Source organism: Hibiscus syriacus, unplaced genomic scaffold (assembly GCF_006381635.1).
Source record: "Hibiscus syriacus cultivar Baekdansim isolate YM2019G1 unplaced genomic scaffold, ASM638163v2 tig00112236_pilon, whole genome shotgun sequence".
NCBI classification, from domain to species: Eukaryota; Viridiplantae; Streptophyta; class Magnoliopsida; order Malvales; family Malvaceae; genus Hibiscus; species Hibiscus syriacus.
In genome coordinates, this window is record NW_024063279.1 from 35,663 (window position 1) to 58,199 (window position 22,537).

The 22,537-nt window shown below is 35.5% G+C and overlaps 1 protein-coding gene, 1 long non-coding RNA gene and 1 pseudogene across 2 annotated transcripts in view; 1 reads left to right on the forward strand and 2 right to left on the reverse strand.

Moving 5' to 3' along the window:
- Nucleotides 1-12,679, forward strand: LOC120176358 (annotated as a pseudogene).
- The window catches only part of LOC120176379 (ethylene-responsive transcription factor RAP2-4-like), a 26,595-nt gene continuing 10,371 nt past the window's right edge, over nucleotides 6,314-22,537 (reverse strand). Inside the window, exons 2-3 of the mRNA XM_039182810.1 lie at nucleotides 15,842-15,847; nucleotides 6,314-6,319 (exon numbers count right to left, since the gene is read on the reverse strand). Coding sequence (XP_039038741.1) covers nucleotides 15,844-15,847 — 4 coding nt within the window. The 3' untranslated portion in view covers nucleotides 6,314-6,319; nucleotides 15,842-15,843. The remainder of the gene's footprint in view (nucleotides 6,320-15,841; nucleotides 15,848-22,537) is intronic.
- The window catches only part of LOC120176380, a 14,505-nt gene continuing 5,294 nt past the window's right edge, over nucleotides 13,327-22,537 (reverse strand). Inside the window, exons 2-3 of the long non-coding RNA XR_005521319.1 lie at nucleotides 14,053-14,066; nucleotides 13,327-13,336 (exon numbers count right to left, since the gene is read on the reverse strand). This is a non-coding gene — a long non-coding RNA (uncharacterized LOC120176380). The remainder of the gene's footprint in view (nucleotides 13,337-14,052; nucleotides 14,067-22,537) is intronic.

A 22,537-nucleotide genomic window follows, 5' to 3' on the forward strand; every position in this document is an offset into this window, starting at 1 on the left:
ATGGTGTCATTTCTTGGATGGCTCTGTTGGGGAGGCTTGCCACTGGTGATAGATTGCTGCGTTGAGGTATGCAGGTTGATGGCAGATACTGTATTTGTAACGAAACAATGGAGTGTATAGGCCATTTGTTTTTTAATTGTCCCCTTGCAAAGGACAACTGGAAGTCTATCTTGAGACTCTGTGACCTGATTAGGCAGGTCAGGTGTTGGGAGGATGAGGTTGAGTGGACTGTTGTTAACCTCAAGGGCAAGCCTTTGCTTACTATCATTCTCAAACTTGCTTGGAACGCTCATGTTTATATCATTTGGAAGGAAAGGAATTGCAGGTTGTTTAAAGGGAAGGTTGGGATTCTTTCCTCTGTTAAAGAGATAGTTAGAATCAAGCTGCAGGGTAGGAACATTGCTAAGGTAGATTCTATTAATTGTAGTCTTTGTTATACTTGTCGTATGTCTTTTTGTTTGTTGCGTGTAAACTGTACAGTTAAAACTCTATAAATTAATAATGTCAGGACCGGAGAAATTTATTAATTTAGAGAGTTATTAATTTATCGATAAATTAATAATTATTAATTTAAAGAGTTTTTAAGTAATTATACTGTACATACCAAACAAAAAGGCAAATTAGTCTATGCCTCTTAGAATTACGTTGCAAGAGATGAGTTAAATTAATAATGAGCTCCAAATAGACTTGAACTTTAAAGGAAAACAGACAACTATTGAATCATATTTCAATAGAGTGTAATATATTTTTTTCAGTTTCTATGAATTATTAATTTATGATTTTCTTGGGACCGAAAATTATAAAGGGATCTCACTAAAAATTATTATCTTATTATTTTATCGAGTTTTTCAATTTTTTACATTGGCCCAAGTCGGGACCGAATAAATTTATTATTTTAGAGAGTTTATTAATTTACCGAGTATTAATTTAAAGAGTTTCTACTGCAAAAGCTTTTATTACTTCTTTGGGGGTAATATAAAGCACTTATCCAAAAAAGAAAAATGTTTCTCCATATTTAAATAACGCTCTAATGATATTGTCTTGAACAACATAGTTGAATACTCATACTCTGAATCTTTAACCCCAAAAAAAAAAATCTTTCAAAGAAACTGTCAAAAAAATATTTATGTTGTTATGTTGCGTTAAAAATACATTCGAAACGTATCTCTATCAAATTTCTAAAATTTAAGTATTACATATAAATGTATTTGAACTAAAATATGAAACTAATAACTTAAAATACATCATAGTTTATCTAAATCTCTTAAGAAAATAAAATATATTTTAATTTATCTGAACATCTTCACAAAATAAAATATATTATAAATATAATCTTAAACTATCTAAAATACATAATTAGAGCATTGATATAAACTTAATTAAAAATAATTAATAAAAATATTGAAAACTTATAATTATAAAAAACATCATTTTGGACTCATGAAATTTTATAATTGAGCTATCTTCGCTAAAATGACGTTTATTTAAGACATCAAGATGCGTTAGAAAATTAACTGACAAGTTAATACTACTTTTATAACTTAAAAATGAAACAAAAAATCATGAATTTAAAATGTTGGTGGGTTGATTTAGATAAAATTTAACGCTGAACTCTTTTCAAATAATCATTGGTTCAAACAAGTTTGTTATGGAGTACTGTTGATTGTTTAACTTTGAAACATAACTTTATCATAAAATAAACGAAAATCTTGTTAATTGTAGGACACTTGGAAAAAGGTTTTGAATGTTAAAATATGGATACTTCGATGACTAGTTTCGTCGATCGTGAAGTTTTCTTATGTAAGAAGTTTTCTCGTGTAAGAATAAATCTTTTTATAGTGTTCTCTTAATCGAAAAGTAAGCACTGTTTTTATAGAGATTTCCACATTCAAAAAGAGTCCATGTCCGGTAATATTTTTAAAAAATGTCTTCTACTCCTCCTAAGCCACTTGTAAATTAGGTTTTGAGTTGGGACCGTGCATGTTTTTGAGCGGAATATAGTTTTGCTCATTCTGTTTTTTGGGAGTATGATTTGAATTTTGCATATTATTGTACCAGTTTGCACAAGATGTTTAGAGGGAAACACTTGGAAGAAAGATAATTTCGATTGCGTTGTACAAGAGGGTGTTTGTCGTACCGTGAGATGATAGTTGGGATTAAAATATATCGTGTACTGTTGATTATATGTTGCATGCATAAAAGATAATGAGATAAACTTGTTTTGGGGGGCCAAATTTTAGATTTAATGTGAAATCAACCCTCTTACACGAAGGAAAGTTGTTCTTAATAGCATTAAAATGTTATATTTTATTTAACATGAATCGAAAATCATGTCCTCCTCCATAAAAAAATGTATATTGAGCTAAACTCGTACAAGAACCAGTCAGTTGTTATTAGGGGTGAGGGTTCGATCAAGTCGAGTTAAAAAATCTTGAGTTGTTCGAGTTGATAAGTCTTACTTTATAACTCAACTTTGATTTAAAACTTTTTTAGGCAATTCTAGTTTATAAAATTTGAATTGAGTTGTTTGAGTTTTTATTTAAATTTAATTATAAATATTTATAATATTATGGTAATATTTAATTTCAATTTAAATAGTTTTCTATAATCATATAAATCACACATATATTTATTCATATGTGATATATGTACCTCGTATAAAGTCGAGGGGTTCGACTCTAACTTTAAAATTAATCCACTAATTATTGAATATTTCAAGTTATTTGATTTTAATTTATTATTTGATTCAAATTTAATTTTTTTTTAGATAAGTCGAATTTAAAAGATCAATTTTTCAAGTCGAATTGAGTTTTGTTCCCCTAATTATGACGGTGATGGGAGGTGGGCAAGTCTTGATAAAATATTTTGTATATTAGTATAAGATGTATGTATTATTATATGAAATTAATATATACAGATGTATGTACGTCCAATGTAATTGTTGATCGTATAATATTACATAACTTTTGAAAAGTTAATACATCAAATCAGTAGTAAGCTTCTGAGTGGATGATAAAAAAAATGCTCGTCTCAGTAGTGAATTGATTTTGTTTCATACACAAGCCAGTTGCCATGGAGGGCTTTCTGAAATCTAGTGAGAAGTGTTCTAACTTCTAACTTCTAAGTCTAACCGTTTGGTCTGCCAGAAGAAAAAAATGATTATGATAATAATGAGGGGCTTGCAACTACTAGTACAGAATGACCCAAAATGGAAAGGATAATCTGGGAAAAGGGCATTCGAAAACGGGTAAAGGAGCCAACTGAAAACTGCCATAACTGAGAGATGTGATTACCCTTTGGGTTACAAAAGAAGCATGGGTCCCTCTCCCTCCCCCGCAGACAAAGAATGAGAAACAAGACGCTGCATTTGGGGGCCACAGAGTCCTTTTTCCATGTTAATTTGGGACGGCAATGATTCAGCAGGGGCTCACACCCTCCGTAGTGCTCAACCCACTAAAACCCTACCACCACGTCTGGCTGATGACGACCCACCACGCTTTTGGTCCCTATTCTCCGACCCTACCACCATCTTCAACCTTAAACACTTTACTACACTACTGGAAGCATTCTCTGAGAACACACAAAAATATGTCAAGTATAAATTGTGGTGCCTCTTTATGCCATCTTAAGGTTAATGATTAGCCTTTTTTTTTATGAAGGTGGTATATCACTTTCCATAGTTTTTTAAAGAAAATGAAGATCTATGCACTTGGATGAATGGGAATACTCTCGAAAACATAATTATTGCATCATATTTATGTTATGTATCTGGCAAAAGTAACCCACTGATTCCACTTCCTTTTGGGCTGAACTTGTTTCTAAGTTCCAAAATTTTTATTTTAGTGCTTATTGCACCCAAGAATTAATGATGTTCCAATGGAGAATTTATTAGCCAATATCAAACAATATCTTACCTACTCATTGGTTGCAGATCTGGTGAGGGTGAAAGCATGATTTTTCTTTGTAATTCAGTGGATAAATTAATTAGTCTTTGGATTGATCCGCAGCCTTTTTACACTATATGAAAACACAGGCCATGGAAACCTGTTTCCATATCCCCATTAGAATTGTATATAACCTTCGGCCTGGCCAAATACTATTGTAAGATCTAAGCAGGCCCGTCAACAAGTATAACTTGTAATACGTTTAGGGGCCTCTTACTTTGAAAAGAATTTGTTAATCCAGAAAATTTATTTTCCCTATTTGTATCCACGCGTAAAGAAAAATTCAAAGAAAGAAAACTTAATTTCATATGTTTAAAAAAATTTATCTTGTAAGAAATAATCTTAATATGATAAATTTTGATATTTTATAATTTAATCTTGTTATAAAAATATTTTAGGAATCTCATTTAAAAAGTAACACAAGACCTTCATATCTTTTAGGACGGGCATGGATCTAGGATAATAATTTGTATGACTCAGAGGAGGTTTTTGGGTTCAATTTCCTAACGTGAGGGTTAGACAGTTGTTGCATTAAAATTTATAAAGAAATGTTAGTGTTAAGTTTATTTTTTATTAAATTTATTAAAGAAAACATTTTGAATATATATTACTCCTTTTACAAAGTTGGTTCTTTATAGTGAAAAGGAAAAACACTTAAAAATAATATTTTGTTCCACTTAATAAATTGCCATGGCAAGGGATGCTGGCCAGCTAGTATTCAGCCGTCTACTGCCAAGGCCAAGGGCAGAAAAACAAGCTTTCCACTAATCAAAAGTCAATAAGACAATGTGAAGAAAAAATTAAGAATTAAATTTCACGTTTTATGATATATAAATCTAGATTTTATCATATTATAACATATTGAATTAATATGAGATTTTTTTTATTTTACATTATCATTGAAGATGTCATATCGTGATTAATTAATTTATCACAGTAAAATTTATTAGTTTAGGTGCTAAATCCTTAATTTAATGAGAATTTTTTAAAGATAAAAAGAAAGAATAAATAACTCCACAACACTAAAATGAAATATTCTGAAGATGAAAATTGAAATGCAGAAACTTCCAACTCTAGAGATATAAATAGTGGGCAAATTGTGGAGAACTTTGGTACAAGTCTAATTCAAAAAAGAAGCATATTAATGTGATGAAAAGTTGTGATAAGAGAAAAAGGATCCATTTATGAAATGTACACTGGCGTATGATAAGAGAAAAAGCTGTGATAACTTGCCCCCATGGTTTGATCAGACTCCCACCCTCCATTTTTAGATTCATGCTTAATTCTGTCACAACCAGCCCCTCGGGGAAAAGGCCGACGAGTTGCGAACGATGGGTTTCTCAATAATGCTTCTCGAGTATTGTCCCAATTCCAGATCCAGCTCTCTAAGAGCCTCCATTTTGGCTGCCAAGATGGCAAGGGGAATAGTTATTTCTCTAAAATTAGGTAATCAACATGGGACTTTGCACATGTAGACAAGGTTATGGGATATGATCCTTCAAAGATAGTCCAGATAAATGGAAACTTAGAAAAATTGACCATGCCTGTTTTGACAGATACTTATATATGACACTCACACTGGAATCCTAGTAACATAGCTTCTTTGGTGCATTAAAGGGTTTGATTCTTTTAATTTTCCAAATATCTTAAGATAAATATTCATTTGTTATCTTATATCAGAACAACTTCCAGCATAGTTTTTGAAAGTTTTAGCTGTTGATTGCTGGTACCTGCAAAATATATGCAAGTTTGCAATTTGCCTGGACAAAGATCCTAGCAGGCAATATTGTACGCTTGTCCAAGTGTAGAAGTAGTATTTGTAGTAGCTATGGATTTCTTATTAGCTCATCTAAAGATTTTGTCTGTTTCCCCAGTTAACTTACATGACTTAATTTGACCTTAGTTTATGCCTTGATTTATACTTCCTTGTTTCTATTGTTCAGTACGAGAGAGAGGGTTTTCTTCAGAAGATTAAGGATGAAGAAGGTGAAGGGTGTAATACATATGGCTCTTTAGAAGTTTAAAAGGTGGCTGGTAATTTTCATTTTGCACCTGGGAAAAGCTTCGAGGACTCAAGTGTTCACGTGCATGATTCACAAGCATTTCAAAAAGACAGCTTTAATGTAAAACATAGCCCTATCCTTTTCAAATTGTGTAACCGTGTATTATATGAAAAAATATCATCTATCATGTAATTTGGTACAGTTAAATCACAAGATCAATAAATTAGCTTTTGGAGATTCTTTCCTTGGTGTGATGAATCCTCTTGATGGGTACTGGCTAACTTCTACTTAATTGTTTTAACTTTGGCCATGTACAACAGCTAGATGTTGCTATATGTTTCTTATAATTTATACTGTTCATATTCTCCCCTTCTGACTTTTAGTGTTCAATGGATGCAGAATCAACCAATTGGGATGTACCAGTACTTTATTAAGTTCAGACTTCTTATAATTTGTATTCTCCAAATTCTATCGGTTATCACATCTATCTAGTAATCGAAGCCAGGACATTATGTCTACATGTGCAAAGTCCCGTGTCGATTGCCTAATTTGTATTCCCCTTTCTATTTCATTAGCCTGTTAGTGCATGTTGTCAAATTTATTGAAGAATCATTTCCATTTTGAAATTCTAGTTATACTTACAAACAGATCCATAAAGATAAAAATGAGAGCCTATTCAGAAATTTTAATTTAGCATGGAAGAACTTATTTTATTTCAAATATAAACTAAAACTTCATGTCTTCAATCTTCTCCTGGAAAGCAAGAGAGAATGATGCATTCAATTAGACCGAGTAGCAAGAATTATGACCAATGTTGTAAATTCTCCGGTGGATTGATGGTTCACGGTCATATTAAGTGGCATGGATTTTTCCTTTTTGTCTTAGATGCATGTGGCGTTTCTTGTTTCTGAATTCCAAGTGAACTTTACATAAGAATAGGGTATTCGAGTTTGACGGATTTTTTTATATTTTCTATCTTGTAGGTTGTACCTACCGTGTATTCAGATGTGAGCGGACACGCTATCCAATCAAAATCAGGTGTAGCTAGAACTCGCAAAAGCTTTGACCTGCCCTGTTCTTTTATATAGTCAAAATGATTAATGCTTGAGAGATTACTACTGCAGTTTTCTGTAACAGAGCATCGTAAGGGTGCTGAAATAGGCTTTCTTGATACCGCCACTGTAGTATTCTTCATTAAAGACCTTTCTCCTACCAAGGTTGGTTTCTCTTCTGCGTTTGTTTGTTGAGGAAATCGAGTTATTTCTCACACGAACGTAGTTTCAAAATTGACCTAAAATGTCAATATCAAAAACCACCAAAGGTTGCACAGCGGATAAACCTGTCAAACTATTGAATATTGTAACACAATGGAAAAATTGAATAAAAACAATAAAGGAGAGAACACACCAAATTTACGAGGTTCAACGAGAATATCGTCTACTCCTCGGGCACCACACCGGACGATAACTTCACTATCAACAAAAATATTACAACAAATGGAATTCTTTAGAATTTCCAAAGTGAGAGAATGAAGAAAACAAATGGAAGAGAGAATTTGTTTTGGGATGATTTCTAATGAAATACTTAGGTCTATTTATAGTTGAGTTCTAAGGACTAAACTTATAAATAACCTAATATTTTAATGACCAAACATGAAAAATAAGTTGGCCACCTACAAAAGATTTTTCCAATGAGTTGGCCACCAACCAAGATTAATTTTTCAATAAGTTGGCCACCAACCAAGATGAAATTTTCAATCTTGCCAAACTTAATTTCAAGTCAAATATAACAAATCTCCACCTTGGCTTGAAATTACCAAGCCTACTCAACTTCTTCAACTCCGCAAATTTGATGTTGTGCCTCTAATTGCGCTCACAAGCGCCACACACCCAAAGGTGTTCATACTTCCAGGATGTTAATCAAGTTCAAACAATGATTGAACTTGATTACTGTTACTACCTTGGTCATCATATCTGCAGGATTTTCTGCTGTCGTAATTTTCTGAAGCAGAATCTTTCTTTCTTCAAAGATCTCCCGCACAAAGTGATACCTCATGTCGATATGCTTAGTCCTTGAATGGTAGACTTGATTTTTTGTGAATAGCGCTCTGACTGTCACAATAGAGATTAATGTGACTTTGAACAACTCCTAAGTCTTCCATCAACCCATTAAGCCAAATTGCTTCCTTCACAACTTCTGAAACTGCCATGTATTCTGCCTCTGTAGTAGACAAAGCCACCGTAGATTGCAAAGTAGACTTCCAACTTACTGGGGCTTTAGCAAGAGTAAACAAATACCCAGTAGTTGATCGACACTTATCCAAATCACCAGCATAGTCAGAATCAACATATCCAACCACACACTGACCAAGTGCTTCATCCTATTCAAAAACTAAAGCAACATACACGGTTTGTTGGAGATACCGTAGAATCCATTTCACAGCTTGCCAATGTCTTTCTCCAGGATCATGCATGTACCTGCTCACAACTCCAACTGCTTGTGAAATGTCAGGACGCGTACACACCATTGCATACATCAAGCTCCCAACTGCATTAGCATATGGAACTTTTTTCATATACTTTCGTTCTTCGTTAATTTTAGGAGATAATTGATAACTAAGTTTTAAATGAGAAGCCAGTGGGATACTTACATGTTTGGTATTTTCATTCATGCCAAAACATTGTAACATCTTTCTCAGATACTGTTTCTGTGTTAAACAAAGCTTCACTCTCTGTCTATATCTTCTTATCTCCATACCAAGAATCTTCTTGGCCTCACCTAGATCTTTCAACTCAAACTCTTGATTCAACTGAGCCTTTAATTTGTCTATCTCCTTTTGACTCTTCGAAGCGATCAACATATCGTCAACGTACAAGAGAAGATAAATGAAAGATCCATCTTTGAGCTTTTACAAATACACACAATGATCATATTTACTTCTAGTGTATTTTTCCCTCCTCATAAAGCTATCAAATTGCTTGTACCACTGCCTCGGAGATTGCTTCAATCCATATAGCGATTTGTTCAGCTTACAAACCTATTTCTCACAACCACCATCTTTGTATCCTTCTGGCTAAGTCATATAGATCTCCTCTTCTAAATCACCGTGCAAGAAACCCGTCTTTACATCAAGTTGAGCTAGTTCCAAATTCAACTGTGCTACTAAGGCCAGCAATATTCTAATAGAGGAATGCTTCACAACAGAGGAAAATACTTCATTGTAGTCGATTCCCTCCTTTTGAGCGAAGCCTTTAGCTACCAACCGTGCTTTGTAGCGAACATCTTTCTTGCTATGAGATACATCTTTCTTTGCAAATACCCACTTACATCCAATTGCTCTTTTACCTTTCGGTAATTGTGCCAGTTTCCAAGTGTTGTTCTTTTGGAGAGATTGAATTTCTTCATCCATGGCACTTTTCCACTTATAACTTTCCAAGCTTTGTATTGCTTCTTGGTAAGTGATAGGGATATCATCATCAACAATTAGAAGAGCATAGAGGCCACCATATCAACAAATCGAGCAGGTCTACGAATTTCTCTCATTGGCCTTGTAATTGTAAGTGGTTCTGGTATCTCCAATGGTTCTTGGGTTTGAACCTCTTCATATTCTGATTCTTCTATTGGAGTTGAAGAATCAGCTGCATCAACTTCTGGGATCATCATCTGCTGAAACTTCACCTGTTTTGGAGTATGCTCCACCTGCTGCAGAGTATTACTTGTCTGGACAACTTCATTTGTTACCTTCTTTACTAGGGTAGATTCATCAAAGGTAACATCTCTGCTACAAATTATCTTCTTGGTGTCTAAACACCAAAGACAAAATCCCTTCACTCCATGGGTAATTCCCATAAGAGAGCCTTCTTTGCTCTCGGATCAAGCTTGGATTCCTTCACATGATAATAAGTAGTGGATCCAAATACATGTAAGGAATCATAATCAGTAGCAGGTTTTCCAGACCATACCTCCAATGGTGTTTTCCTCCTATCGCTGATGATGGCAGACGATTGATGAGATGGCCAGCATATGTCATAGCCTCAGCCCAAAATACCTTGCTTAACCCAGCATTAGACAACATACATCGAACTTTCTCCAATAGTGTTCGATTCATATGCTATGCCACCCCATTTTGTTGTGGTGTATTTCTAACAGTGAAGTATCGAACAATACCATACTCATAGCAAACGTCAAAGAATTGGTCACTTTTATATCCCCTCCATTGTTCGTCCTAAGAAGTTTGATCTTTCTACCAGTCTGGTTCTCGATCATATTTTTCCATTTAAGGAAAATTCAAAGCACTTCATCTTTAGACTTCATCAGATACACCCAAACTCTTCTGGAAAAGTCATCTACAAAAGTTACAAAATAATGGTTTTCTCCTAAAGACGATGTCTTTGAAGGACCCCATACATCTGAGTGTATATAATTCACAATACCTTTTGTATTATATATAGTGGTGCCAAACTTCACTCTCTTCTGCTTTCCCAGAACACAATGCTCGCAAAAGTTTAATTTGCAAGCCTTTGCACCTTTCAACAATCATATTTGCTAGAATTTGCAAGGATTTCTCTCCAGCATGTCCCAACCTCATATGCCACAACTAGGTTGCGTCCAAAACATCTCCTCCGGAAGCTGCTATAACTGCTCCAATAATTGTACTACCTTGGTAGTAATACAAATTATTTTTTCTGATGCCCTTCATCATCACAAGTGCGCTATATGTGACTTTTAAAACTCCATCTCTCATAGTGAATACTGAGCCTTTGGATTCCAAGGCTCCCAATGAGATGAGATTTTTCTTCAAACTGGGCATGTATCAGACATCAATTAGAACTCTGGTTGATCCATCTTGATTCTTCAATAGAATTGAACATATCCCAACAGTTTTATAGGCATTGTCATTGCCCACATAAACAACTCCTTCATTTAGTTCTACTAAATCGGAGAACCACTCCCTATTAGGGGACATATGATAGGTACAACCCGAATCTAATATCCATTCATTTGAATGGAATATTGTTAATGAAGAAACCAATAATATGTCAGAGTCATTTGCATCATGCTCTGCAACACATGCATCTGGAGCAGTTTTTCCTTTCTTCTTCAACTTCGGAAAATCTTTTTTCCAATGACCTTTCTAATGACAAATGCACATTTATCTTTTCCCAGTCTGGACTTCGACTTTGATCTCCCTCTCCACTTTGGCTTTTGACTTTTCGAGCGACCTCTTGCCACCATGACCTCCGCTGCTTCGTACTTGCTCTCATTCTTGGTTTTCATCCTGAGCTCATAACTATACAAAGCAGCAGTTACATCTTTAAGGGTAACATTATCCTGACCATGAAGTAGTGTTGTCTCAAGGTGCTCAAATTCATCTGGAAGAGATGACAACAACATTAAGGCCAAATCTTCATCTTTGAAGGTTTCATCCATGCCCAATAAGTCTATCACTAGCTCATTGAACGAGTAATGTGTTCATTCATACTGGTGTCTGGTTGATAATCAAATCTGAATAATCTTTTCTTTATGTGGAGACGATTTTGAGAGATTTTCTTTAGGAATTTTTCCTCCAATGCTTTCCACATCTTACTTGCAGAAGTCTCATTCTTGTAGCCACACTTCTGCTCCCTGGAAAGACAAGATTGAATCGTGCTGCACGCCAAACGATTGATTGTTCCCCCATTCTTTCTCCTCCATATATTCGGGCTTTTCTTCCTCAATGACGATGTCTAGAACTTGTTGGAATAAAACTTCTAACACCTCGCCTTGCCACATGCCAAAATGACCGGATCCATCGAACAACTCCACCGAGAAATTTGTATTTGACATCATCCTTCTCATCGGTCCGGATGAAGAGCTTGATGTCTCAACTGATCCGTATTTTGGCATTTTAATTCCAACGAACAATAATCAATATCACGAAATGTATCTTTTCAGCAACGGAACCACCAGGATAACCTCAACCGAAGCTTTGATACCAATTGTTGGAGAAAATTAGGTTATTTCCCACACGAACGTAGTTTTAAAATTGACCTAAAATGTCAAGATCAAAACTAACAAAGGTTGCACAGTGGATAAACCTGTCAAACTATTGAATATTGTAACACAATGGAAAAACTGAATAAAAAACAATAAACGAGAGAACACACCAAATTTACGAGGTTCAACGAGAATATCGTCTACTCCACGGCCACCACACCGGATGATAACTTCACTATCAATAAAATATTACAACAAATGGAATTCTTTAGAATTTCCAAAGTGAGAGAATGAAGAAAACAAATGGAAGAGAGAACTTGTTTTTGGATGATTTCTAATGAAATACTTATGCCTATTTATAGTTGAGTTCTAAGGACTAAACTTATAAATAACCTAATATTTTAAGGACCAAACATGAAAAATAAGTTGGCCACCTACCAAAGATTTTTCCAATGAGTTGGCCACCAACCAAGATTAATTTTTCAATAAGTTGGCCACCAACCAAGATGAAATTTTCAATCTTGCCAAACTTAATTTCAACCAAGATTGTGTTCATACAATCTCCATGCCTACATCTCCTTCAAGGTATGAGGGAAAAAGGCTTTCGTTTTTTCAAGTTGTTCCAATTTTTTGAGCTTATGTGTCAATTTTGTTTTGGAGGTGACTTTCACAGAGCATCATGGCTCATTCTTGCACTTCCTAACAAATGTTTGTGCTATAGTTGGAGGTAAGGGTCCTTTCGCGCTTAATTGTTGATGAGGATTCGAGGTAGTTGATTATATATGTTTCAATCCACTATATAATATATGGTAATACAAGTGTTTTCTCGGTTGCGGGAATCTAGACTCATGTATATACCATGGTCACCAAGCAATGAAAAGGAAGATGAAATTAGATAAAACCAGTTGATGATTGATGGAGCTGTTGGCTTGAAATTTTCTGCTTCTTCTTTGTTTAGAAAAATTATAGTAGAAGTGGAATACCATTACCATTACTTACCGCCTAGCCCTGTTCAGTTTTTTGCTACTGAAATTTTGTTCACGCCATTCTTGTTGTTGAGAAGTTAGGAGTTAGTTAACAGATTTGTTAATTAGTTAGCAGTTGGTTATAAGGTAGTTAGTATGTTAGCTGATGTAATCAAATTGTATATAAATATAGTGTACTGGAATAGTTATTAATAAGATTATATGAGATATTTTTTTCACACGTGTTTTAACATGGTATCAGAGGAAATGTCTCGTATGGGGGCTCGACCTTTCTGATTTTCCCCTCTTTCTTCACTGAATCGCTCTTTTTTTCCTCTCCGTTTCCATGGCATTGATCGATTTCTCACATCCTCTCTATCTTCATCCGTCGGATACGCCTGGCACTGTACTGGTTTCGCATAAGCTGACGGGAATTGAGAATTACAACCTCTGGAGCCGCTCGATTCGAATCACGCTGCTAGTAAAGAACAAGTTAGGGTTCATCGATGGTGACTGTGTTCGTGATAATTTCGCTGAACTCTTGCAATCGCAGTGGGATAGATGTAATGCAATCGTTCTCTTGTGGATTTTAAATACTGTAAGTGCTGACCTCTCTGCGGGATTAGTATTCGCTTCCACTGCTGCACTTGTTTGGAAAGATTTGAAGGAGCGTTTCAGCAAGATTGATGGCTCACAAATCTTCTTCTTACATCGAGAGATTGCTCTCTTTACTCAAGGTGATTCATCGATTTCTACCTATTATTCGCGTCTGAAGTTACTTTGGGATGAGTACAGTGCTTTAGTTCCTGTCTCTTCGTGTAACTGTGTCGATTCTTCGCAAGCCTTGAATCATGTTCTTCAACAACGATTATTTCAGTTTTTAATGGGATTGAATGAGACGTATTATGCCATTCGGAGCCAGATTCTTCTTCTGGATCCGCTCCCTTCTGTTAATCAGGCGTATTCAATGGTGGTTCAGGAGGAGTCACAGAGATATCTATCTTCAGGCGTTTCACCACTTTCTGATGCGACGGTGATGTACTCCAATTCCTCTAATCCTCGCCGTGCAAGGTTTAATAGAGTCTGTGACTTTTGTAAGATTCGTGGCCATAAACGTGAACAGTGTTATAGGCTCAATGGCTTTCCTCCTGAGTTCAAGTTCACAAAGGAAAAGAAGACTTCTTCTGCCATGGTGGCTAACTCTGATCAGAATGATACTCATTCTGAGTCTTCCCCGTTGCCTGCTCCCTTGGCTCCAATGTTTACCACAGACCAGTATAATCGATTGCTGGAGCTCCTCAACAAGGATATTCATGATTCTAGTAATGTTGTTGCGGCTAACTTTGCAGGTATGATTCATGGTGCTTTACATGCTTCTAAAAGTAATTCAATTACATGGATTCTTGACACTGGAGCTACTGACCATATGTTGTCTAGTTTTGAATGCTTGAGTAATCCTGTTTCATGTACCTCTCGATTTGTTCATCTTCCGAATGGTAAAACCCTTCCTATCACACATACTGGTTCCTATTGGTTTGATTCTTCTCACTGTTTAAAAAACGTACTATATGTTCCTTCATTCACTCACAATTTGTTATCTGTTTCCAAGCTGACAATAGACTTAAATTGTGTTGTTCAGTTTTATCCTGATTTTTGTATCTTTCAGGATCTCTTCAATGGAAAGATGCTGGGGATTGGTAAGAAACAAGGAGGCTTGTATATTCTTCAATCTCTTGGTTCTTTTCTTAGTATTGCTTCTAAGGTGCCTTTCGATGTTACAACTCATTGTATGTCTTCTGTTAATAATAAAACTTCCATTTGACATGCTCGATTAGGTCATGCTTCTTTTCTCAAATTGCATCATATGTCATTAAGTGATTGCAAATTGGATTCTTCTATTATTCATTCTTGCTCGGTTTGTCCTTTAGCCAAACAAGCTAGGTTGCATTTCCCAATTAGTCAGTCTCGGTCTAGTCTTCCTTTTCAACTGATTCATATAGATTTATGGGGCCCATATAGAATTTCTACTCATAGTGGTCATAGGTTTTTTCTGACAATTGTTGATGATTGTACAAGAATGACATGGCTCTATTTACTGAAACTTAAGTCAGATGTTATTGTCTCTTTAAGGAAGTTTTTTTCTTTGGTCCTTAATCAATTTGAGGCTTCTATAAAAATAGTTCGTAGTGATAATGGGTCTGAATTTTTCAGTAAAGAATGATCTTTTTTTTTCTCTTCTTTTGGGGTTGTTCATCAGTCCTCTTGTGTTGATACTCCTCAGCAAAATGGGGTAGCTGAAAGGAAGCATAAACATTTGTTAGAAGTAGCTCGTGCACTTCGTTTTCAGTCTCGGGTACCTATTAAGTTTTGGGGTGAGTGTGTCTTAGCTACTTGTTATTTAATTAATAGGCTTCATTCTGCTATTCTTAATTGGAAATCTCCATATGAAATGTTTCATCATAAGCCTCATTCTTTGTTACATTTAAAGGTCTTTGGTTGCTTAGGTTATGCTACTCATACTAAGCCTAGTGATAAGTTTTTTCCTAGAGCTATTCCTTCGGTTTTTATGGGATATTCGGCTACTCAAAAGGGTTATTTGATGTTTAGTCTTGTTTCTAAAACTTTTTTTTGTTAGTAGGGATGTTAGGTTTCATGAGTATTCTTTTCCTTTTCATTCACCTGAATTGGTGTCTAGGTTATTTTCTTCTCAACCTGTTATACCTGATTCAGAGTTTTTTGTCATTGATTTGCCTATATCAGATGTGTCTTCAGCACATAATAATCTTTCCAATTTGTCTTCTCAATCTAGTCTTAGTGTTGGTAATCACGCGTCTCCTACATCTGTTACTTCTCGGTCTTCTACTATTTCTATTAATCCGGTTGTTAGGAGGTCTTCTAGAGTGTCTAAGCCTCCACTGTGGTTAAATGAGTATGTTTCTTGCCAATCATCCACTTCTAGCTATTATCTCATTTTAGATCATATTTTTTATTCTCATCTTCCACTTCACACTCAGTCTTTTCTTTCTTCCACTTCCATTGTTGAACCTACTAGTTATAGTGATGCCATTAAAGATCCTTTATGGGTCACTTCCATGCAAGAGGAGATTCAAGCATTAGAATTAAACAACACTTGGTGTGTCGTTCCTTTGCCACCGGGTAAGGTTCCCATTGGATGCAAGTGGGTGTATAAGGTCAAGTTTCGGTCCAATGGTGAGATTGAACGTTACAAGGCACGTTTGGTTGCGAAGGGGTACAGTCAGCGAGAAGGTGTGGATTTTGTTGAAACTTTCTCGCCTGTTGCAAAGCTTGTCACGGTTTGAACTATTTTGGCGCTTGCCTCATTGCAATGTTGGTCTTTGTTTCAAATGGATGTATATAATGCGTTTCTTCAAGGCAATTTGCTTGAGGAGGTTTACATGCAGCTACCTCAAGGATTCTGCAGCCAGGGGGAGAACATGGTGTGTAGGCTGCAGAAGTCTATTTATGGTCTTAAACAAGCATCTAGGCAGTGGAACATGAGGCTGACTAAAGCGTTGGTTGCTGCTGGATACATTCAAAGTAAGTTCGATTACTCGCTTTTTACAAAGAGAGAAGGAACAAATATAGTGGTCATGCTTATATATGTTGATGATCTGTTGATTACTGGAAATAGTGCTGCCATGATAGAAGAGTTGAAAGTTATCTTGCATGCTAGTTTCAGAATGAAGGATCTAGGGGAACTTAAGTATTTTCTTGGTTTTGAGATACTTAGATCTAGTGAAGGAATTCTATTGAACCAAAGGAAGTATGCACTAGAATTAATAGAAGAAACAGGATTAGGAGGTGCAAAACATGTTTGTACTCCTATGGAACAGAATATGAAGCTTACTTCTACTGGTTATGATTCTGGTTTGGTTGAAAATGATAAAGAGAAGTTAGATGATGAAGTGTTGCAGGGTGAGAAAGAAGTCTTCCAGAGGTTAATAGGAAGGTTGATCTATCTCACTCATACAATACCAGATATCACTTTTGTGGTACACCATTTGAGTCAGTTTATGCAGCAACCAAAAAGATCACACTTGGAAGCTGCCCTTCGAGTGGTTAAGTATATAAAGAAGAGTCCTGGTCAGGGAATATTGTTGTCTTCTGCAGGACAATGTCAGCTAACAGCTTTTTGTGATGCTGACTGGGCAGCTTGTTTGATGACAAGGAGGTCAGTTACTGGATTCTGTGTTAAACTATGAGATTCCTTAATTTCTTGGAAATCAAAGAAGCAAAATACTATAGCAAGGTCATCAGCAGAGGCAGAATACAGAAGCATGGCAATGGTGGCAGCTGAAATTGTGTGGCTAAGAGGCTTGTTAGTAGAGTTGGGTGTAAAGGATCTTCAACCAGCCAGACTTTACTGTGACAGCAAGGCAGCACTGCAAATGGCAGCAAATCCAGTCTTCCATGAGAGGACCAAACATATTGAAATAGATTGTCATTTCATCCGAGAAAAAATACATGAAGGGGTGATCACCACAACTTATGTTCCATCAGCAAAACAGTTGGCAGATGTTTTAACCAAAGCTTTGGGAGCACAGCAGCATGAGTATTTAATTTTCAAGTTGGGAGTCAAAGATGTCTTTAGACTACCAACTTGAGGGGGAGTGTTGAGAAGTTAGGAGTTAGTTAACAGATTTGTTAATTAGTTAGCAGTTGGTTATAAGGTAGTTAGTATGTTAGCTGATGTAATCGAATTGTATATAAATATAGTGTACTGGAATAGTTATTAATAAGAAGATATGAGATATTTTTTTCACACGTGTTTTAACACTTGTCTATGCTCTAATTATATTGATTTACTCGTTCGTTCAATTTTGTTCAGAAAAATCGAAGTAGACTACCACTACTTACCCCCCTGTCCTGTTCAGTTTTTAGCTATTGAAATTCTGTTCACAGAATTATATTGATTTATTCCTTTCATTGAATAGATGTCTTATTATGACGATTGAATCATTAAACCTAACAATCGTTGGTTTAAATGAATTTTGATGTATCCTACATATGCTTCAATTTAAAAATTATTAAAACTCTGGCTCATTTAAAATAAATATCAGATTTAGGAAAAATTACTCGGCTCACCACATCATCTGTGGTCCCAACCAATAATAATTTTTCATCTTATTTTTTTAAGGTGAATCTTCACCTCAAATTTACTACGTGTAAATAAAAGGTGAATAATTATTTAAAAGTTATTTTAAAATTTATGACTATCTTTCACCAGGAAAATAGATGATGTGGTGAGCTGAGACCATAAAATAATTTATATAGAGTTAGACTCTAATATGTTACGATTTGAATTTCCCAAATGAGAAGGATCCATAGTATACCATACCCAGCGCAGAGTAACTCAATGGTGCCCAACTTACAAGGGAACTTTATATATATATATATATATATATATATATATATATATATATTAAACAACCTTGATTCGTTAGGCCTGCTTTTGAGTGATCAAAATGTACGCTTTCATACAAAGGAATATAACACAATCTATAGACACCTATTTCATTCGGGATTTAATTAGAATATTTTACTTTTATTTTTTTCTTATTTTATTTTTTTAGTATTGTTAAATTGTTAATATTAGTGCCATGTGTTATTATTGTTTAAAACATAAAATATAAATTAAAAAAATATAATTTAAATTTTTTTATCTTAAATTATAACTTAAAATTATAAAAAATTAATTATAAAAATAATAAATAATAAATATAAATATAATATAAAAATATGAAATTTAAGATTTTCATTAATGTTTTTATATTTTAAGATTTACACGTGTCATCACTTAATTGGTATTAAAATAATTATAAAAATAAATATATAAAATAGTAAATTTAGTTTTAAAATATAAAAAAATAACATTTTTTTGTAAATCTTTGATTAATTGCAATTAATGTATTTAAATATAAATAAAATATTATATTTGTTGAATTTTTTATGTGCTCTTTTATTTTATAATTTGTGTAAATTCTAAATTCTTTTTATTTGTGTACCATTAATAAGATTTTATAGGATAATCATTGGGGATCTTTGGCTTTGAGTTCCCAATTGCTCAATCATTCTCCCTGACGTTGTTTCAAATCTCCGTAAATGTAAATGTGTTCCCTTTATCTTCACTTTAAAATTGGGTGGTGACCAGTATATCGACATTTTTTCTGAAAAATCATCGATGATCGATATATTTATCGATTTAATATCGATTAGACTATATTTTTTTGATCTAACACCCTTAGTAGTAAAGTGTGTCTCCTGCACCGCGCTATATGCAGATTTGCGTCACATGGGGTAAGGCGCGCCTCCTGAAGCGCGCCTTATCCTGACATGGATACACATGGATAAAGCGCGGGTAGGGGCTGCGCCTTCCCTGTGAATCTGACACGCGTCAGGAAGGCTCGCCCCCTGCGGCGCGCCTTAGGTGTAATTACACAATTACCCCGACTTCAATACCTCCAAACCTCCCTATAAATACATCCATCCTCAATCACTTTCATCACACCAAACTCTCTCAACTTCTCTCAAATACTCTTATAATCTCTTTTAAGGTATATTTTATTATATTTTTAATATTTTGTATTTAATTTATTTAAATATTTAATTTATTTAATATTTTACTTATTTAATTTTTTTGCAGATATAAATGGCAGACGATCTACTTCACTTGGATGCAAATCATATATCTCAACACTTTGCTGATACGGTAACATTTTAATGTTTTAATTTAATTTAAATTATTAGTAATAATTTGTTGATTTATTTAATGCATGATTATTAGATTAAGAATTAATTTTTATAATTATTTAATTTTAGGAGAAGGACCGTGTATTAGATCCTTTTATTAGGAATCTTAAGTTAGTGATACCTAGCCGTGTCTTACCGTATTTAGTAGAAGTTGGATTTAGTTACATAGGTAAATATCAGGGTCACTGTAAGATAGAGCCAGACCTGATTTCTGCCTTAGTAGAGCGGTGGAGGCCGGAGACCCACACATTCCATCTTCCGTGCGGAGAGTGCACGATTACACTTGAGGATGTTTCTATACACCTAGGGCTTCAGGTGGACGAAGATGTGATATCGGGGACCGCGCATGGTTCCTGGACTACTTTATGTCGGGATAATCTAGGACGTGTCCCGGAAAATTTTAACGGTGGTCGGATACCGTTAAATTGGTTAGATGCCAATTTTCGTGATTTGAGCGAGGACGCGTGTAAGGATGAAGTTAAAATATATGCACGGGCATGCATACTGCAGCTGATAGGAGGGTTGTTGATGCCAGACAAGTCGCGCAACCAAGTTCACTACATGTGGTTGCGACACCTTGGCGACTTTCATCTGGCCTGATCACTCAGTTGGGGCTCGACAGTTTTGGCTTTCCTGTACAAAGAGATGTGTCGAGCTACTGACTACAGGCGTAATGCTATCGGCGGATGTCTCCTGCTGCTGCAGTCTTGGGCATGGTATCGATTGCCCTTTTTATGTCCCGTTGTCAAGAACCCATTCGTATTTCCACTACTATTGAAGTAATTGTAAAACTGATTTCGTATATTAATCATTTTATACAACGTATAATAATTTTTTTCCTCGAATAGGTGGTCTACTGATAGGAAAAATCATCAGGAGCTATATGATGATTTAGAAAAAATTAGGGTGCTTATCGATCAGCAGGCTGGCACACATGTATGAATTTTAATGTTTAAAAATCGATTTTAGATTATAGTTATATAATTAGATTATTATTTTGATAAAAATTATATATATTTGTTTTAGTTTAAATGGATGCCATATTCTACTGATGATGTGAGGGCGGTGATCCCACCTGAGTTGAGGGGCCCATCAGATGTTTGGATAACGATGGTCCCCTTGATCTATTATGCGACCGTCGAGTGGCACTCCACTGATCGCGTGCTCCGGCAATTTGGTTGTTTTCAACCAATTCCGGAAGCACCTCGCAATATGGACAAGTTGCATAGCACAGATAGACGCGGCAAGACATATACAGATTGGCTGGTGAGGCATCATGCGTGGGTCGTGTTGTGGGAGGATTGACATCAGTACCTTCCTCGTAGAGAGCCCATTTTTGATGACCTCTTGATGGTTGCTGAGGGTTATTACGAGTGGTTCAACAGTAACGGAAAACCATATCTGCTTCCCGAGGATACACGAGGGCAGACCTTTCTGCGACGTCGACAGAGACGTTCACCGACACAGCACCATCGTCCCCCAACTCGTGGACGGAGAGCAGGTGCTTTCGGTTCATCCTCAGCTGCACCAGCAGGACCTTCACAACAACCATCGCATCCATATATGATACCGCCACCGCCTTTCTATTACCAGATACCGCCGTCGTCATTCCCTTACCCGATGTCGTCGCCGCTACTATCACCTGGTTTTATGACCTGCCGCCGCCTTCGTCACAGATGACCCCTCCTGGAGGCTATTATGGGTCTTGCAGATCCAACTTGGGGTTCATATGCTGGATATTTGGCGGGTTCAGCCTCATCACCCATGGCTACAGCACATACACCTCCTGTACAGTTTTCACACTCAGCGATGTCTGGGTTTTTATGAGTTTTCCCAGTTTTCGCAGGCCGGTGAGGGTCCTTATTCTATGGAGGTGCTTCATCGTCATCAGCTTCTCATGTACCTACTCAGGACGACGACGCCGACGACGATGCCGACGTCGACAACGATGATGATGGTGATGATGATGACAGCGAGGAGTCACAACCAGTGATATGAAGAAATCCTCCTCGAGACCGACAGCCACCGCCCTACGGAACACATTCGCGTCGCAGACATCGATAGATTTTGTTTTTATTATATTTGTATTTAGTTTATTGGACTTTTTAATTGTAGTTTTTTATTATTTCTCATTTAATACTTACTTTATTTTGTTAAATTTGTTGGACTTTTTTTTTAATGTATTTCAGTTAATTTTGTTTATTATCATTTAATATCAGTTATTGTAATTTGGTTATCATTTACCATTTAATACTTATTGTAAGTTTGTTGTATTTAAAATTATTTTGAAATACCAAATTGTTATCAGTTTGATAAAATTTAATGATTGTGTTCGATAACTTTTTAACTTTGTCACTTATTATCTCTTTTATTATAATCACATATAACGCAAACGTTCAATCTCGTATTATTGTATCATTTTTTAATCTTCATCAGCGATTATCGAATGACATTAACTTGAAGTAAATACAAATTGAAGTACAAGAATTATTATTTGATAAACAAATACATTATTTCCTCATCAATTGTTACTTGATGGCAAGAGAAGTAGACATGTTTTTCTAGTGTGTCCTGAGTTTCTACAATGCTCACATCTTCTGTCTTGTCTAGATCTTTCTCGAATATCCATATCGCAATGAATTCGATTGGATTTTGGACGACCACGCTCCCTCAATAAACTAGGATTTAGTATAATCGGAAGCCAATCTTGAACCTCATCGGGTTCTTTGTCATTACCTATGGGGGAAACTCAAATTCATATACCTTAAAAACTTCAGATAGTAGGTATACGGGCTACACAAAATGGTTATAGTCTTGACGTGTATGCGAGCAAGCTACTATCACATGAGAGCATGGATACTTCAGAGCTTGAAAAAAC